At 45.2% G+C, this 17,616-nt stretch overlaps 1 protein-coding gene across 5 annotated transcripts in view; it reads right to left on the bottom strand.

Annotated features, from left to right (window-relative positions):
• FREM1 (FRAS1 related extracellular matrix 1) overlaps positions 1-17,616 on the bottom strand; it is a 204,673-nt gene that overhangs the window by 163,273 nt on the left and 23,784 nt on the right. For all 5 annotated transcript variants that reach the window (XR_012800909.1, XM_075595856.1, XM_075595864.1 and 2 more), the window contains exon 2: positions 9,875-10,351. Coding sequence is in view for 4 of the 5 variants with exons in the window: in XM_075595856.1 (XP_075451971.1) it covers positions 9,875-10,114 (240 nt within the window). In the remaining variant the exon portion in view is untranslated. The remainder of the gene's footprint in view (positions 1-9,874; positions 10,352-17,616) is intronic.

Below are 17,616 nucleotides of genomic sequence, written 5' to 3'. Positions count from 1 at the left end.
CCCTCTATGATGAGAACGGTTCCCAAAGACATATTTGCAATTCTTATGAGAAAATGGGACAAATTTGAAATGGACAATGGCCTCCTTTATCGGATTGTCTCATATCACAACCACCCAGATCGACGTCAATTGTTCCTGCCTAAACATCTACAACGACTAGTCTTACGATCCTTGCATGATGATCACGGGCACCTAGGAGTAGATAAGACTCTCGGATTAGTAAGAGATCGTTCTTCTGGCCTAAAATGCGGTAGTCAGTGGAACAACATTGCCAGAAGGTCCTACGCTGTGTACAAAGAAAGACATTGCCCACACTTTGCCCCAATGGGTCATCTTAAAAGCTCTGGCCCAATGGATTTAGTATGCATGGATTTCTTGTGTATAGAGCCAGACTCAAAAGGCATAGGAAACGTGCTAGTAGTGACTGACCATTATACTCGCTATGCCCAAGCTTTTCCAACTAAGGATCAGAAAGCTACCACAGTGACCAAAGTGCTGTGGGAGAAGTATTTTGTGCACTATGGTCTACCCAATAGGATGCACTCTGAGCAGGGGCAAAATTTTGGGAGCAAGCTGATTAAAGAATTGCTAACGCTGTTAAATATCCAGAAATCCCGGACCACTCCCTTACCACCCTGAAGGAGATGCGCTCCCGGAAAGATTCAATCGAACATTGCTGGATATGCTAGGTCCTCTAAAGGATACACAAAAAGGAGAATGGAGCAAGCATGTGGAGGCTTTGGTGCATGCATACAATTGCACTCGGCACGAGTCACCGGTTACACTCCCTACTTCATGATGTTTGGGAGAGAAGCCAGATTGCCGGTCGACATTCGCCTGCGGGTATCTACCGATGGGGCACCTAATATGGCTCATTACCAATATGTGAGAAGACTCCAGGATAGTCTACATCGTGCTTATCAGTTGGCAGAAATAATAAGAGAAGGTACGATCACAAAGTCCGTTTCCGAGAGCTCAAACTGGGAGACGCAGTTCTCCTACGCAACTTAGGGATTCCTGGAAAGCATAAGCTGGCTGATCGTTGGAGAGAGGGGCCTTTCAAAGTAGAGTCTCAAATGCCGGGCATCCCTGTCTATCGCATACGTGACGTGAATGGCAGGGTAAAGGTCTGGCACCGAAACCATTTGTTGCCTATCCCACAACTGGGAGAAAGTGACCCTGAAGCAGAAACAGTAGAAAGCGATAGTGAACCTGAAGAGACTACGGAGAATTCAAGTTCAACAGCAGAGACAACTCAAGATCCTCTGGAAGGCCATTCCAACAGAGATTGGTGGGCACCTCCCGAAGGAGCAACTGGTAAGGGGCCTGCACCTCAAGTGCCAATAAGCAGCGAGTCGTCAAGCTCACAGTTAAATCCGAATAGCCCGAGTTTTGTGCCCAACAGAGACAATGTTCAGTCACAAAGAGACTTATCCCAAACTAGCTCACCTTTCGCTCAAGAGTCCAGGCCTCAAGCCTATGAGGCACCCTTGCAAGATGAAGAGATGGAGACTGAGACTCGCAAAAGTCAGCGAGTGAGACGCCCTCCCAATAGAGTGGCTTATGATTCATTAGGGGCACCTCACTATGAGTCTCAGCAGCCAGCAAAAGCCAAGCTAGCCTCTGTGATTAAAATGTTTGTAGAAATGTACAATCTCGTTTAAAGTTGATCGTTAAGTTGTACAATGAACTGCATTTTTATTATATAATGTTGTTGTGTGGTGTTGGTTCAAGCGGGTTCGTTGACGTTTTCACCAGGGGGAGGATGTAGCCAGGTACCCTCCGGTCTCCCCGTGCTTCCGGTTTCCCCTCTCCTACCCTCAGTGTATTCAGGGCAAATAGAATTGCCGGTAGCTCTCGCCCCCAGGGCACCGCCATGTTAGGCATGCGCGCGCACGAGCGCAGTCGCGCATGCGCAGAATCTGCGAGGGTCGGGAAGATACCTGAAAGGTTGAGCATGAGCGGGACAAGGTCACGGTGGCCATGAGTCGCGCAGGCGCAGTGTCGTATGCGCACGCGGTAACAATGTTAATCAGGCAGCTCAGAGACTACAACTCCCATGATGCTTAGGGAGGAAGCTGCCTGGTGACACACGAGAGCCAATGGGATGGCTGGACTGCTTCTAAAAGAAGGAAAGACCACTGCATGCTGGGACAGGAAGTGGCATTGCGGACCAGGAACCTGAAGGAGCAGGTTAGGTCCACGGAGCAGTGCTCCAGGGGCTAGGCCAGCGGTATACCCCCAGGGCCCAGTTAGTCCCCTGAGACACTGCAGATAAGTGACTGTTTGGTGTAGGGAACTGACTTATGACAGGGACTCCTTCACTTACTCATAGAGAGAGATGATGCAAGACAGGTTCTGACTGTCAGAACAGCGTGTAGCTGGAAGAGTATCTGACTCCATAGCAGAGACTATTGGAACAAGGGATCATCCGGCTGGGGATCCCTCCCCTTAGGAGTCAACGTGTGTATCCAGTTCTGCAGAGAGCAGCGTAGCTCATTGTGGGATCACGTTGCGGATCGGTTGATTGTTCAAGGATTATCCTGGTTAGGACAATAACCAGGAAGGTAGTATCTTAAGTGCACCAACGGGCCCCAACACAGGGAAGCGCTATCCCCACATTCACATTAACTCTATAGCTGGTGGACACTCAGAGGTTAAGTGCCCTGGCACACATATTGCTACTCAAAGACTAAGGATGATGCAAGACTGATATGTGATGTAATGCCATGACTTACATGTGGGGTGATGTTCTGATGTAATCATGTTATGCAATGATAAGTTTGCCTAAGTAAAGTATATGTTCAGTAAATACTGTTCTCATACAGCCGTGTGTGTATTTACTGTATGGTTGTTCTGTTGAGGTCACGCTCCCACCACGTTGGGATCCCTCATCAGTGGAGGCGCTGCACCGAGTGTAAGTACACCCCAGGCTCCCAGTGGCAGAGGCTCAGGCCTCTTGTTAGCCTCACAGGTGACAGCAGTACCAGTAGTTATAGTACCCTAGGGGTACACCCGCTACACATAGTTAGAGCGGAGCAGACCTTTCCCCCCCCCCCACTCCCACCCTTACCTGTTCAGCTACCTATATTACTTTCTGGTAAAACATTTTTTAAATAAATAAATCCAGCCAGTTAAATTAGCAATCCAGACTGCTCACAATTTTTTCCTTAAATCTTAAGTGAACTGACATTTGTGGACCCTTAGTTCAAGACACATCTGTAGATTATTTGTATCTGGTTTTGACACACAAAAATACCAAAAGGGTGGTGGACTACAAACAGGACTGACAGGGTCACCAATAGAAAGCGGCACCATTATCCGCCCATGATGTTGAAGCTTTTGTATTGGCTGCCACTGCTACCTGTGAACTCAGATCTCCATATTGTTTCTCCAGTTTTCCCAGTCTACCCTGGTCGAACTACCCTGGGACCACTGCTCCGGAAACCGGAGGTTCGCAGTATGTTGCGTATGAGCTCAAAAACCCACTGGTTCAGGTAAGATTTTTGAAATCATGATACCCGGGATTGCCACTTAAAAAGTATGAAACATGAATACTTTCAGGATTCCGTACAGAAAAATATTTTGATAAATGCATCATTGACCATTATGCTTCCAGGACCAATGCAACTGTTGAATTAGATACATATACCTTTTTTAATGAATTCATTTGTTGTAATTAAGTTCTAGCATGTAAAGGAAAAATACACATTAATAGGTATGCATTAATAATCCACATGCAGCCCAATAATGTTTTGTATAAGGATTAGTTCAAACTTTCAGTTGTTGCTATTGTCAGGAACAAGTATCTAATGTGTTGTATAGGTTTTGAAATGTCTTTACTCCTTAATTTACCTATGAAGAACCTTTGTCCTGTCTCATTAAACTATTTCTCAACCTACAGCAAATAAACAGTTTTCATTTGTGTCAAGTACTGTAAAAGTCTAATTTGGAATGATCTGCCTAGGCACAGTTTAGAATGTCAAATGTTTTATATTAAGGAATCACAAATGTAATTTATACTGAGAATTAAAACATTGATAATGACTTTCAAGGGGGAAATTGTCATTTCTGGCTAAAAACGATAACAAGAGTAAAATTGGTATTTGTTATTAATAAAAACAATTTCACAAGAATGCCTTCCATGGAAATGTACTCACAAGTGATATTTTTATTTACTGTACACTGTACAGTAGAGGGTTTTTGTCATTTTGTTCACCCACCATAACTTATATAATGTGTGGTTGAACCCTTTTCCAACTTCACATTGCAAAGCGAGTATAACCATCCTCACATCGATGAGATCCAAAATGTTAAAACAATTATCTGTTAGTAGGGTTGCCAGGTGCCGTCTCCAAAAATACTGGACACAATGGTGAAAGGTACAATGCGCTCAAGACACACGCTCAAGAGACACACACCTCGCTCTCTGCTCCATGCTGTTTTCTCCTCTCCTTGGCCCCATCCTCAGGCTCCTGACATCTTCAGTGGAGATGGAGGGTTGGTCAGCGCACGGGATTTTGCTCAAAAATTTGAGATAAGAAGATATGGAACACGGAATTAGTGTTTTAGGTAGCCAAACAGTACAATAGAGAGTAAAAAAGTTTTCCTTTAAAATAATCAAAATTATTAAAAATATTTTAAAAAGAGAAAATTCTTAAATAAAATTCTTAAATAAAATTGTGTGGTTTATTGAGCTATTTGTGGGCAGATGCAAAATATTTGCTATATGTGGATGACTAGCGGGGCTTCTGTATGCTTGTATAGCCTGCTGTTGGTCTGGGGTTTAAAAGGGGAAAATGGGGCTGGTTTACAGAGTCTAGTATGCAGTCTTTCCTTCACGGAGTGCTGCCAGAAGCAATGAATGGCTTTCTCACCCTCCCAGTGGAGGCAGTATGTGAGTTGCTTCTCTCCCGGGTGCCCAAATTGAAAGAAAAGGGCCGAACTCGGTGAGTGAGCAAATAAGATTTATTGGGTACAATAAACAACAAAAAAACACTCACGATACAGCTTTGAAACAGCCCAGCATCAGCCTGATCGTCCGGTATTGTTCCTCTCACCAGTGTGGCTCCCGTGGTCGCGTCCGACGGCGGGACCGGAAGAGGAGGTCTTACCGGATGTCAGCAGGCTGGCTGGGTCCTTCAGTCAATGGGCTCCGGCAGGGAACTACGCGTTTCGCAGTGATGCTTCGTCAGGAACCTGACGAAGCATCACTGCGAAACGCGTAGTTCCCTGCCGGAGCCCATTGACTGAAGGACCCAGCCAGCCTGCTGACATCCGGTAAGACCTCCTCTTCCGGTCCCGCCGTCGGACGCGACCACGGGAGCCACACTGGTGAGAGGAACAATACCGGACGATCAGGCTGATGCTGGGCTGTTTCAAAGCTGTATCGTGAGTGTTTTTTTGTTGTTTATTGTACCCAATAAATCTTATTTGCTCACTCACCGAGTTCGGCCCTTTTCTTTCAATTTGGGCACCCGGGAGAGAAGCAACTCACATACTGCCTCCACTGGGAGGGTGAGAAAGCCATTCATTGCTTCTGGCAGCACTACGTGAAGGAAAGACTGCATACTAGACTCTGTAAACCAGCCCCATTTTCCCCTTTTAAACCCCAGACCAACAGCAGGCTATACAAGCATACAGAAGCCCCGCTAGTCATCCACATATAGCACATATTTTGCATCTGCCCACAAATAGCTCAATAAACCACACAATTTTATTTAAGAATTTTATTTAAGAATTTTCTCTTTTTAAAATATTTTTAATAATTTTGATTATTTTAAAGGAAAACTTTTTTACTCTCTATTGTACTGTTTGGCTACCTAAAACACTAATTCCGTGTTCCATATCTTCTTATCTCAAATTTTTGAGCAAAATCCCGTGCGCTGACCAACCCTCCATCTCCACTGCAACTACAAGAAGATTCCGGGCTTTATCTTCTCTACTGGTCCAGCTGCAGAAAACAACAAGGGCAAGTATACACTACCCTTTCTTTGGTTACACATTACTACACAGGCAGCATCATAAGCCTAAAATAAATAGGGAGCGCCCCAACCTCTTTTCTTTTTGTCACATTGTTCCTGACATCTTCTCCTGATTGCTGCTGCTAGGTAATGCAGCCAATAAGGATGGAGGAAGCTGCCCAGCCCCCTAGCAACAGCCCTGCTCTGGGAAATCCTGCAGTTCCCCAAGCCGGTCAGGTAACTATGTCCAGAGAGGTAATACCGGTATACACATACATGTCCAATATTACCTCTATCTTTTTACTGGACAGAGTGTCCAAAAACAGGACAGCCCGGTTCAATACTTGGCACCTGGCAACCCTGTTAGAAGGTTTTACTGGCTATGCACTTCTTTAACCCAGGCTGTGCTGAAAAGCTGTGTAATACGGCAAGCATAAGCTATCACCCCTCTCTACCTTTCCCTTCTCCCCATGTTAAAATGGACATGAAGCAAAAGGTGACACTGTGCGTTCATTTGCATGTAATTTCCCAGAATCCCTAGCTGCAGTGGAAGCACTGTATGCTAGGAGATAATGGTGAAAATAAGAGTTGCAGACCTGTCTGAGACATGTAAATCTGCTCACAACTGGTATTTGTGTTTGCTGTACATTGTACGTGGAGGGGTTTTGGCACTTTTTTTATCCACCAAAACTTATTTAAGGCATGCTAATGAGAATAACTTTCACAGCAGCAAATCCCCAAATCCCAGATTTGTATTTTACAGGCTACTAAATGGTGCATTGTTTGTGCCATAATGCTATCTGGAAAGTTTAGATAATCCCAATATATACACCATTAGCGAAGGAAGATGGGGGATATAATGGAGATGCTCAAATACTAGACAGTGTATGAAATGTTGAGGGGAGAATTTTTTTAAGAGAAAGAGAAATGTTAGAACAAGGGGTTGTGTGCTCAAATTAGTGGTGATGACGCACATGAAATAGAAGGCATGTTATTACAAAAATAGTAAGATTCAAATAGTTTTCCTTGTACAAGGCACCCATTAGGAAATGGGCAGGTTTTTTTTTTTTGTCTACAAACAATCTTTCTTTCATTTATCATCGAATCCCAAAACCATATCACAACCCTATTCTGAAATTCTATGATACAGTTTACATGTACATTTCCCAATGTGAGTTAATAGGTTTGACGATTTCATGGAAATGTATATCTTTTTAGATTATAAATCTATATATATAAAATTGAATTTTGTGTGATTGTTGCTAGATGTGGTGAATCTGATTGGTCCGTGGGTCTGTCACTCAGCCTCTGGCCAATCAGATTGGTCCGTATCCCTGCCACGCCCCGCACGCCTCTCATTGACCTGCGTGGCTCTATGACGTCACCGAACTGCCACTCTCTTCTCCTCCTCACCCGCAGTTCACCTTCCCCCTCGGCCTCACCCAACTGCCACACACACGCACAACCACCCGGCCACTGTCCTCTTCACCCAGCGGCCCGGACCGCCGGCGCCCCCCCATCACCCCCCCACCCATCACCCCCCCAGCTCACCTCCCCGCCGGCTCCCCCCATCACCCCCCCTCACCCGCAGCTCACCTCCTCGCCAGCTCCCCCACCACCACCCCCCCCCCACACCCGCAGCTCACCTCCCCTGATTGTCTGTCACCTCCCTGCCGGCTCCCCCCCCATCACCCCTCCACCCATCACCCCCCCAGCTCACCTCCCCGCCGGCTCCCCCCATCACCCGCAGCTCACCTCCCTGCCGGCTCCCCCCCCATCACCCCGCCCCACCCACAGCTCACCTCCCCTGATTGTGTGTCACCTCCCCGCCAGCTCCCCCCATCACCCCCCCTCACCCGCAGCTCACCTCCCCACCGGCTCCCCCCCCCCATCACCCCCCCAACCCGCAGCTCACCTCCACTGATTGTGTGTCTCTGGCTGGCTGATTGCGTGTCTCTGATTGGCTGCCTCTGATTGTGTCTGTTTACCTGCCTTTGATTACCTGTCTCTGATTGGCTGCCTCCCCCCTGGAACTGCACACACTGACTGACAGCCGCCGCCGGACTACATCCCCCAGCTTCCCCTGCGACGGGTGATGCGCCTGTCCCGTGACCCGTCCCGTCTGGCTGCTCCTCCCGTGGTAAAGATGGCGGATGAGGATGGGGAAGGGATTCACTCCAGTCAGCCGAACGGGGGGCGGTGGGGGCCAGGGGTTCGGCCCGGCAGGCCCAGGGGCAGGGCCCACGGGTAGTCCACATCGTTTTAAGTCCGGGTACGGGTTTAACGAGCGGGGCCAGGTGAGCGTGGGCGCCAGCTGCGGAGCATTAATGGGGAGCTGTACGCACCCCGCTGGAGCTGCCGACCGGGCTGGGATCCGCAAGGGAGACCGCATCCTGGAGATGTAACTACGACTGTATCCTTAGATCCCCGCTATCCCTAGCACCCCCACATCAGCACCATCAGCACCCCCACATCAGCACCTTCACCACCACTGTCCCACCCATCGGCACCCCCCCCCCCATCGGCACACCCACATCAGCACCCCACATCCACCCCATCAGCACCCCCACATCAGCACCAAACCCTCCCAAATCATCAGCACCCCTATACAATCACCATTAGCACCCCCACATCAGCAGTACCACCGCACACCGTCCTGTGACGCGTGGACCACTCCCCACCCAAATGCCACCCCCCCCCACAAACATCCTGGGCAACGCCGGGTCTCTCAGCTAGTAATAATAATATAATGTTTCCAAAAGATCTACAAATCATTCTATATAAGAATAAGCAAGTTGTATAAATGTTTATGGATAGCTTTAAATAAGAATATTACACCTTTATATTTGTTTTCACATGATGTACAAACCATGTCGAGTTATCTTCTTTGTAGAAATGTGGAAGGGGAGTTTGGAAAAAAAGTTAATAAAAGCTAAATGTATCCAACCAAAGACTGCAATCAGTGTATATAAATGACCAGTTCCATAAGGGGGCTGTGAAATAGCAAAGAAGGAGAGACAAGGCCTCAATCATACTATCTGACACAGGGACCATCCAGAGGTCTGGGACCTTTGAGAGAAGGCTGTATTCGCTGAATTAATATGCTGTATGCAGTGGATACTGAATAAAGATGTTACTGCTTTACTACACTCCTGGCTTGAGTCTGCAGTCCATAAGGGGGGAGTATATGATCGTTCTTCTACAGGGACTGCCTCCAGCACTACTGGAGCCTGCTAAAGATGGAGGCGCTGGCACCCAAAGAAAGAACTATGCATTGACCACCAAAAGCCTGTCCTGTTCCCCAACACCATTGGCGGAACCTCAGCTCTCCTGCACGCCAACAGGTATTTAGCACCATGACACACCTGTAACTACACCATCTCCCAAAGTGGGGGGGGGGGGGGTGAGAAAGAGGGCTACATTTACATTTTAGATTAATCTTTCCAACCCATGCACACATCATTATTTACTGGATTAAATAATTATAGCATTCCTCCTGAATAATGGTGCATTAATTTTAGACATGTCCAACTTTATTTGAAGTGACTATGAAAGACTATATTTTTCATTTCTAACCTCCTTTGCCTCATATACTTCAGTTGACTATTACACTTTCAAGAACGAATGACATTGATCCAGAACACCAATTTCTCTTTTTTTTTCTAGTCCTCAGACCTTGACAGCTATAATGAGGCATTTGATAGATTTTAATTACCAGTATGTTGTATCGCCCTCGGCCAATGTAAATGTTAATCATGTATTTCCCCAAAATGTTTAACACAGGTCTAAATAACTGTGTAATTAGGATCTGATTGAAATGTTTAACACGGGTATTCATGGTGGTGGAATTAGGATCTGATTGCATTTTACCAACCATACAAAACAAAAAGGAGGCTTTTAATATGACCTACCTGCGGGGATAATTTGCCAACCCTCTGTGTTATTGGTTCGTTAGCGACTACTTCCACTTTGCAGGCATCTTTCTCCCTAGGAATGGAGAATTGCATGTCATTCTCTGATAGAAAGGCACTCTGTCCTTTTATCACTTTTATTCGGTGGTTGACTGTGATGAAGGAAGAGTTGAGGCCCCTCAGGGTCAGCAATACCAGAGCAAGAGATGAACACAACAGACATCTCCAGAAGGGGATCATTTTGTGTTTGGGAACCTGTGCATCCAAAAGTAGGACCTCCAGCAATAGATTTATTTTCCACTTCCAGAGATATTTAACACACCATCCAGCAGTGGCAAGCTTCAGTCATCTGTTCAGAAACACGAAGAGCAGCCCCCCTTCTTTGAAATGTGCACAACAAGCTCTTTCAGGAGGCTTTAATAAAACCCGTTGAACAATCCTGACAACGCCAATGTGCTTCTTTGGGAGTTTTTAATCCTGTAAAGGGAAGGGATAAAAGAAGCAAATTGAATGCAGGATCATTACAAAGACTCATATGTGGAAAATAAATCTTTCACCTTGCATACAGGTAGAGCAAAATTCAAACAATCAAAGAACTTGACTTTTATGCTGAGATGGTAAACAGGTAATACATTGCACCTGCACAAAGAAATATACTGTAATACAGTGATCAAGCATTCTTATGCATGCAAGCATTTGTACAAATATGCACAGTGTGTCCACTTTTGCCTGAGCAGGTGATTAAAATCTGTGATATTTTCTGCCGGTAGTCTGATATCGCCAAGACTCTTTAGTGAATAAAATGTGAAAAAAACATTTTGCAATAATTGAAAATAAATAAATACATTTCACGGTGGTAAAAAGCCTCTTATCACTGTTCTACCCCTGGACATATGGCTTTAGTGAATAGATCATTAAAAATAAATATCTGCAATTTTTTTTAATATCACCCTTTAGAGAATGTATCCCTTGGTGCTAACAAGGTGAGAACCACACAATTAAATGGCTTACAAGCATTGGTTTCCCATACACCATGCTATGCTGTAATTAGTGCAGCAATTACCTTGTATCAAGTCTCAGGACTTCTGGAAATGATACTTTATGTTAGCAAAAAAACTAATTATAGTCTCTTAAAAGAAATATGATCTTGGAGCAAAGTTCTAATTGTACAAGCACACGCGATCAAAAGCAAAACACACTAACCGAGCACATTGCATCGGAGATACAGATGTTCAATGGAACACCCCTCAGGGTATCGCATTTCTTTGCCTGGGAGCAGCACGGTTGAGCATAGGATTTCATTACAGTGTTAATGAGTTCTTGCTGAGGGTTACTTTTAGACTGCTGATGGCTCATGAATTTAATCTCTCTATCCAATGCTGACAGTGAGAAACTGTGTACATTTTTGTCACAGAGACTCACTTCATCCTAAATAATGGACTCTATTTTGTTATACATTTGATGCATACAGTAAATACATGGACATGAACAATCTGTTTCTATTTTGTTTTTATTAATTTTTCGTCATTTAGGAATCTTAATCCAGCAGCTCGTCATATTTTCAGATCATTTGGGGGACTTTCAAGATGAACAAATATTTGAATAAAGACATTGTTAACAAGATAATTATACACTCACAGCAGAGTAACATTATTTAATGATAGCATGTCCCTGGAATGTAACTGACTAAGTAACCTGTTTTGCAAAACATACAGTAGTATGCATTTGGGAAATCCTTTTAGAAATTAATTTTGAAGTATTTTAACATTATACTGTGTAGCCCCCTTTCCCTATGCTTAAGGGAAACTGCAGACGACTACATGTGCTGTTAATACCTGTACGCTCACAGGAGGCCTGAGCCTCCACTTCTGGGAGCCTGGGGTGAGCTCTCTCTCTCTCTTAGTACAGCGCCTCCACCTATCCAGCTATGAGGGATCTCAGTGTGGGCGAGATGACTCCTCATAGGAACCAATACAAACACAAATAACAATATCACACCATATATATACACACTGATGCAATACCACAACACCCAGGTGTGTCTTCCCCAAAGTACTGAGGGTGCCCTGAGCACGTAAACACCCGGTGTCCGCAGAACAAGTCCCACCCAATGTTAGGTAGAGCTACCACCGTGTGAACCATTGGTGCACGTGATACCTGCCTGGGTACTCCAGTACACCATGGGCAGCTTGCAGACTGCTGAGACAGGTCCCACGCAGCGGGGCCTCCGACAGCAATCCCCTCTCGCCTAAGGATCCTGGCCTCCACGAGGTGCAAGCTCCAGCTTGATTGTCTCACACAATGTCTCTGAACATTTGCAGCCTGGTCGCAGGCCACAGTCCGCCGCATGGACATCTGTCCACTGGCGCAGCAGTATACCGGGACTGATAAGGTGAGGGGTTGCCTATCTCGGGCCTTCCCTACAATACGGAGCGATGGTTGGCTCAGGGCCTATCTAGGGCCTAAAGGGCATATTAAGGCCTAGCCCAGGAAGCCACTTGCTCCCTGGAAACTACCTACTCCTGTCTTGGCTCCCACGCACCTGACTCACTGGCTCTCTGCCCGCAGAGGATATCCTGTTATTTTAGGCTGAATGCTTTCTATTGGCTAGATCATCCCATGTGTTAAACCCTCCCCCCAAGGATTCTGGAACTTGTAGTCCCGCTTCAGTCCTAGTGGAGCCAATCTAAGATGGCCGCCGTGCTGGCAACACTGCGCATGTGCGCCGAACATAAAATAGCCTTCGCCACCTCCCCGATCGCGTGGAGCAGTTCCCCACGCTGGAGGCAGGTTAGGGGGACACTGCTATATTCTCCCCCTGGTGGAGAATTCAACGTCTCCGCTTGAGAACAGTAATAACATCTTACATAATAAAAATGCAATTCATACATACAGGCATACCCCATATTAACGTACGCAATGGGACCGGAGCATGTATGTAAAGCGAAAATGTACTTAAAGTGAAGCACTGCCTTTTTCCCACTTATTGATGCATGTGCTGTACTGCAATCGTCATATACGTGCATAACTGATGTAAATAAGGCATTTGTAACAGGCTCTATAGTCTCCCCGCTTGCGCACAGCTTCGGTACAGGTAGGGAGCCGGTATTGCTGTTCAGGACGTGCTGACAGGCGCATGCCTGAGCTGCCATTTGCCTATTGAGCGAGATGTACTTACTCGCGAGTGTACTTAAAGTGAGTGTACTTAAACCGGGGTATGCCTGTACAACTTTTATATAATGAAAATACATTTCCCAACTTATATAATAAAAACAGCACAACAATATGCAATTAAATGGTATTCAATATTTTAGTCATAATCACCATTAGGGAGGCTAACTTATCCTGAGACGACTGCTGAGATTCATAGTGGGGTGCCCCTAATGAATCGTAAGCCATCCTCATGGGAGTGCGCACCGGTCTTTGGCTCAGACGAACTTCTTTTACTTATTCGTGGTCGGAGAGGCTACCATCAGCTTGAGGCCCTGGCCCTCTCATAGAGTGAATGTCATTAACACTCTTTGGGGTGAAGATAGGACTTTTTGGGTCCAGAGACCGACTTGTTGAGGCCATTGGAGTGGGCGTCTGACTGACAGGGCCATTAACCGTTTCTTCTTCTGGTGCAGCCCACCAGTCTCCGTCGGTATTTTAAGAAGTACCTTCCATTGGATCCTGGTTTTCTTCCACTGAAGCTTCCGTAATCCCGCTGGAATCTTCCTGGTCTATGGAGGGCAGTATGGGCGACGGATCAGGTTCACTTCCTCCCACTTGAGGGATTGGTATCAAATGAATCCGATGCCAGATTTTTATCTGCACCTTCGAATACTTGATGCGATAGACGGGGAGGCCAGGCATCTGCGACTCCACCTCGAAGGGAGCCTCTCGCCATCGGCCGGCTAGTTTGTGCTACCCCGGTATGCCTAGGTTTCGCAAGAGAACCCTGTGTCCAGGCTGAAGCTCCCGATGTCGTACCTTACAAATGTACCTCCGCTTGTTGTTTTGGTTGAGTTTGGCGGTGGCTTCTTCCGCCAGGCTGTACGCTCTCTGGAGATTGTCTTCAGCCGCTGTACATACTTATAATGCGTCATGTTTGGTACCTAATCGATGGACACACTTAGGTAGATATCTACTGGTAGTCGGGCCTCCCGGCCGAACATCAGGAAGTAGGGTGAATAACCGGTGGAATCGTGCCTGGTGCAATTATAAGCACCATGTACTTGCTCCATCCGGCCTTCTCGGAGTCCTTCAGTTTACCCAGTAGAGTTCAGTTGAACCATTCCGGAAGGGCATCTCCTTCAGGACGGTAGAAAGTCATGCGAGACTTATCGATATTGAGCAGCTTTAGGAGCTCTTTGATCAGCTTGCTCTCAAAGTCCCTCCCTTGATCGGAGTGCTTCCAATTGGGTAGCCCGTAATGTATGAAGTACTTCTTCCACAGTATTTTGGCTCTGTAAGAGCTTTTTTGTCCTTGTGGGGAACGCTTGGGCATACCAGGTGTAATGATCCGTTACTACGAGAACATTCCCGATACCCCTAGAGTCTGGCTCAATGCAGAGAAAGTCCATACAGACTAGGTCCATGGGACCAGACCTCTTCAGGTGGCCCATTGGGGCTGTGCGTGTAGGCAGTGTTTTCCACTGTATGCACCGCAGACACTTCCAGCAATGGTGCTCCACTGATTCACGTATCTTGGGCTAGAAGAACCTGTCTCTTATGAGTCCAAACATCTTGTCCATCCCCAGGTGTCCGTAATCATTGTGTAGGGACCGTAGGACCTAGTACTGCAATCTTCTAGGCAGGACTAGTTGGCAGGACTAGTTGTCTCCCATTGGGGTGGTTGTGATAGGGGATGATTCGATAGAAGAGGCTTCCACGCGGTCGCAGTCGCACGCACTCTTTTTTTGGCGGCGTGCACAACACAGCCTAAGAATTACCCAGGGAAGAATTGGCTCAGAGACACTGACTGGCACTGAGTTTGAAGCAGTGGAACCTGGTTCAATTCCCAGTGTCGGCTCATTGTGACCTTGGACAAGTCACTTTATCTCTCTGTGCCTCAGGCACCAAAAAATAGATTGTAAGCTCCACAGGGCAGGGACCTATGCCTGCAAAATGTCTCTGTAAAGTGCTATGTAAAACTAGCAGCGCTATAAAAGAACATGTTATTATTATTATTATGTGAAGAGCATTATCAATGACTCTTAATAAAGCTCCTGTTTGATCTATAAAAATATAAAGCTCCTGTTTGATCTATAAAAATATAAAGCTCCTGTTTGATCTATAAAAATTCCAGGCGCTCTTCATTATAACATCAGCATATCCACGCCCAGTCTGCACGGATTCAGCACCCTGATAAGGTAGTGTATGAGAGACTGAGAGAAGCCATGTACATTGTCACCTGATGTAAGCTCCTTCAGAGCCGGCCGGGAGGGTTACACAAGAAATATATATATTTTTATTACATAGCATTTGCATCTTAACACCAAGCACAGTCCATTTCTGTACGGCAAAACAAATTGGCATTGGGGAAATGTTAGCTTAGTATATAGATGCCAACAACCACAATTTAAATTAAGTTTGACATGTGCCAATGCTCCGCCAAACAAGCCGTTTTCGACACTTCGTACAGAGGCCCTAATGAATCAAAAAGGTTTTCTGGTTCTGTACTTCCTTAGACTTTGCTGCATGATCTGCGTATAACCCCGTTTTATGCAAGCAACACACTCATAGCGCCCCTGTCAGGTTTCTCTAGAGTGTGCCATGGACATATGATTTATGATGGACATAGGATCAGCCAATAACCATGGCTGTGGAAGAGGTGGGACTTAGTAGAGAGAAGCCTTTAAGAGGGGTTGGCAGGGCATGTGTGAGGGAGATTTGCACGAGTCTGGACGACTCAAGGTTGCTAGTGTGTGACCCAGGGCCAGTATATGCCCCTCTGAGAGAGAGCGTACACTGACTGGAGGTAGAATAGCACATCATGCAGGGAGCCGCAGCAGGTCACCACAGGGACGTCGCATGTAGGAGCAAGCACCAACGGAGGAGGGGACCCTCAATTGTTGCAGCTAAAAGTGGTACTGGAGTATTTTGCCAATTATAGGCCCTTTTTGCATAAAAGAGATTTAATGGTGTTCCGACACCATCACATACTGACATACACCCCACACAGCGTATATGGATAATGTTATGTTGATGTGCTGTAATATAAATATAGAGATCATTTATTAAGGGTCACATGGTTCCCAAATATCTATATTGGCTGATATATAAAATAGTTTTTTTTTTATCACAAACGCCATTGTAGACCTCAAGCCCTGTCAGAAATAAAGGACTCAGGCCCCCACCTCAGTAACAGGTATCAGTCTGGGGGCTAGAAATAAAGAGGGGTTACATGTCTAACACAGTAGGCAAAACAACTATAGGGTAACATTATGCTTAAAATAGATAGGAAGCTAGTGACACGCTTTATTCTTTTTCATGTCATTAACGAGATTTCCTGTCTGCAGTTTAACCAGTTCTCTGATATTTGGGAATGGAATGAAGTTGATTTCGTGCAGCGGAGTAAGACTAAAAATTATAAATTTTTTAACCAATGGTGAACTTCTTCAGCATGCTCATAACATTCATACAGTACACAGATTTAAGCAGCTTTTACATTACAACTGCATTTTATGCCAAGGTTTTTTAATGCCTGCATTCTATTGAAGACTCTGGTTTAAAAAGGAATTATAAGAAATCCCCGGGATTAAGTAACTTTAAATTATATACTATATAAAGAGGTACATGTGCACTGATGCAGTTGTGTAAAAAAATAGATTTTTTTTTTCTGTTTGAAAACAGACATAGTTATGAATTGTATTACTACTGTTTTAGAATTTGGCGCATGCTGTGTTAGTATGCTGCACACAAAAAATGAACAGACTACGCCAGCTTTAAGTTGAAGGAGAAAACCAACGCAATCATATATTCACAGAAAAAAAACAACGTCCATACCAAGTATGTACCAGTAGAGAATGGAGCAGGTCTTTCCCATGACTAAATAAGACAACACGGGACAAAATATGGGTTTAGTTCTGAAGGGACAAAATCCCTCCCACCCCAAAAACAATCCGGAATTTGAGAAAAGATTAAGATCTTACTCTGACCATATATATGTCAAGACAACTTTGGATTTCTGAACTTAATATCTTCCAGATGGTAGAAACTGGGTGGTATGTTATATAGTTATAGAGAAAGAAAATTGAATTGTGCAGCAACAGGTTCATTATCAGATTAGGCACTGTAAAGTGAATTTGTTACACATTTCAATGTATTTTCTTTTCCTATATTATAATAATAGTTTTAGTTTTGTGTCAAATGTTGTTATGAACACTTTGAAAATAAGATAAACAGACACAAACCATGCATTGTACAAGGTACAATAAACAATAGAAACTCACCCGCAGGTCAATGTAGAGTCCTAAAAAAATGTGCATGAACTCTTTGTCTTCTTCCTTGAAAGGGGCATGTGTACATAGATACAGTACAAACATCTGTACACACACACACACACACACACACACACACACACACACACACACACACAGAGACATACACACACACAAGAGAGAAAGAGAGGATGTCAGCACTTTTAGAAATGTGCAAACATAAGAAAAGGTTTATTAACAATTAATGTTTTGGTCCTATAGGAGGGACCTTTCTCAAGCTATAGAGCAACATTATAAACATGATGCTCTTAACAGGGC

The sequence above is a fragment of the Ascaphus truei genome, chromosome 1, assembly GCF_040206685.1.
Source record: "Ascaphus truei isolate aAscTru1 chromosome 1, aAscTru1.hap1, whole genome shotgun sequence".
Classification (NCBI taxonomy): Eukaryota; Metazoa; Chordata; class Amphibia; order Anura; family Ascaphidae; genus Ascaphus; species Ascaphus truei.
The sequence above is the reverse complement of the archived record's forward strand: the minus strand, read 5'-3'. Positions and strand labels throughout refer to the sequence as shown.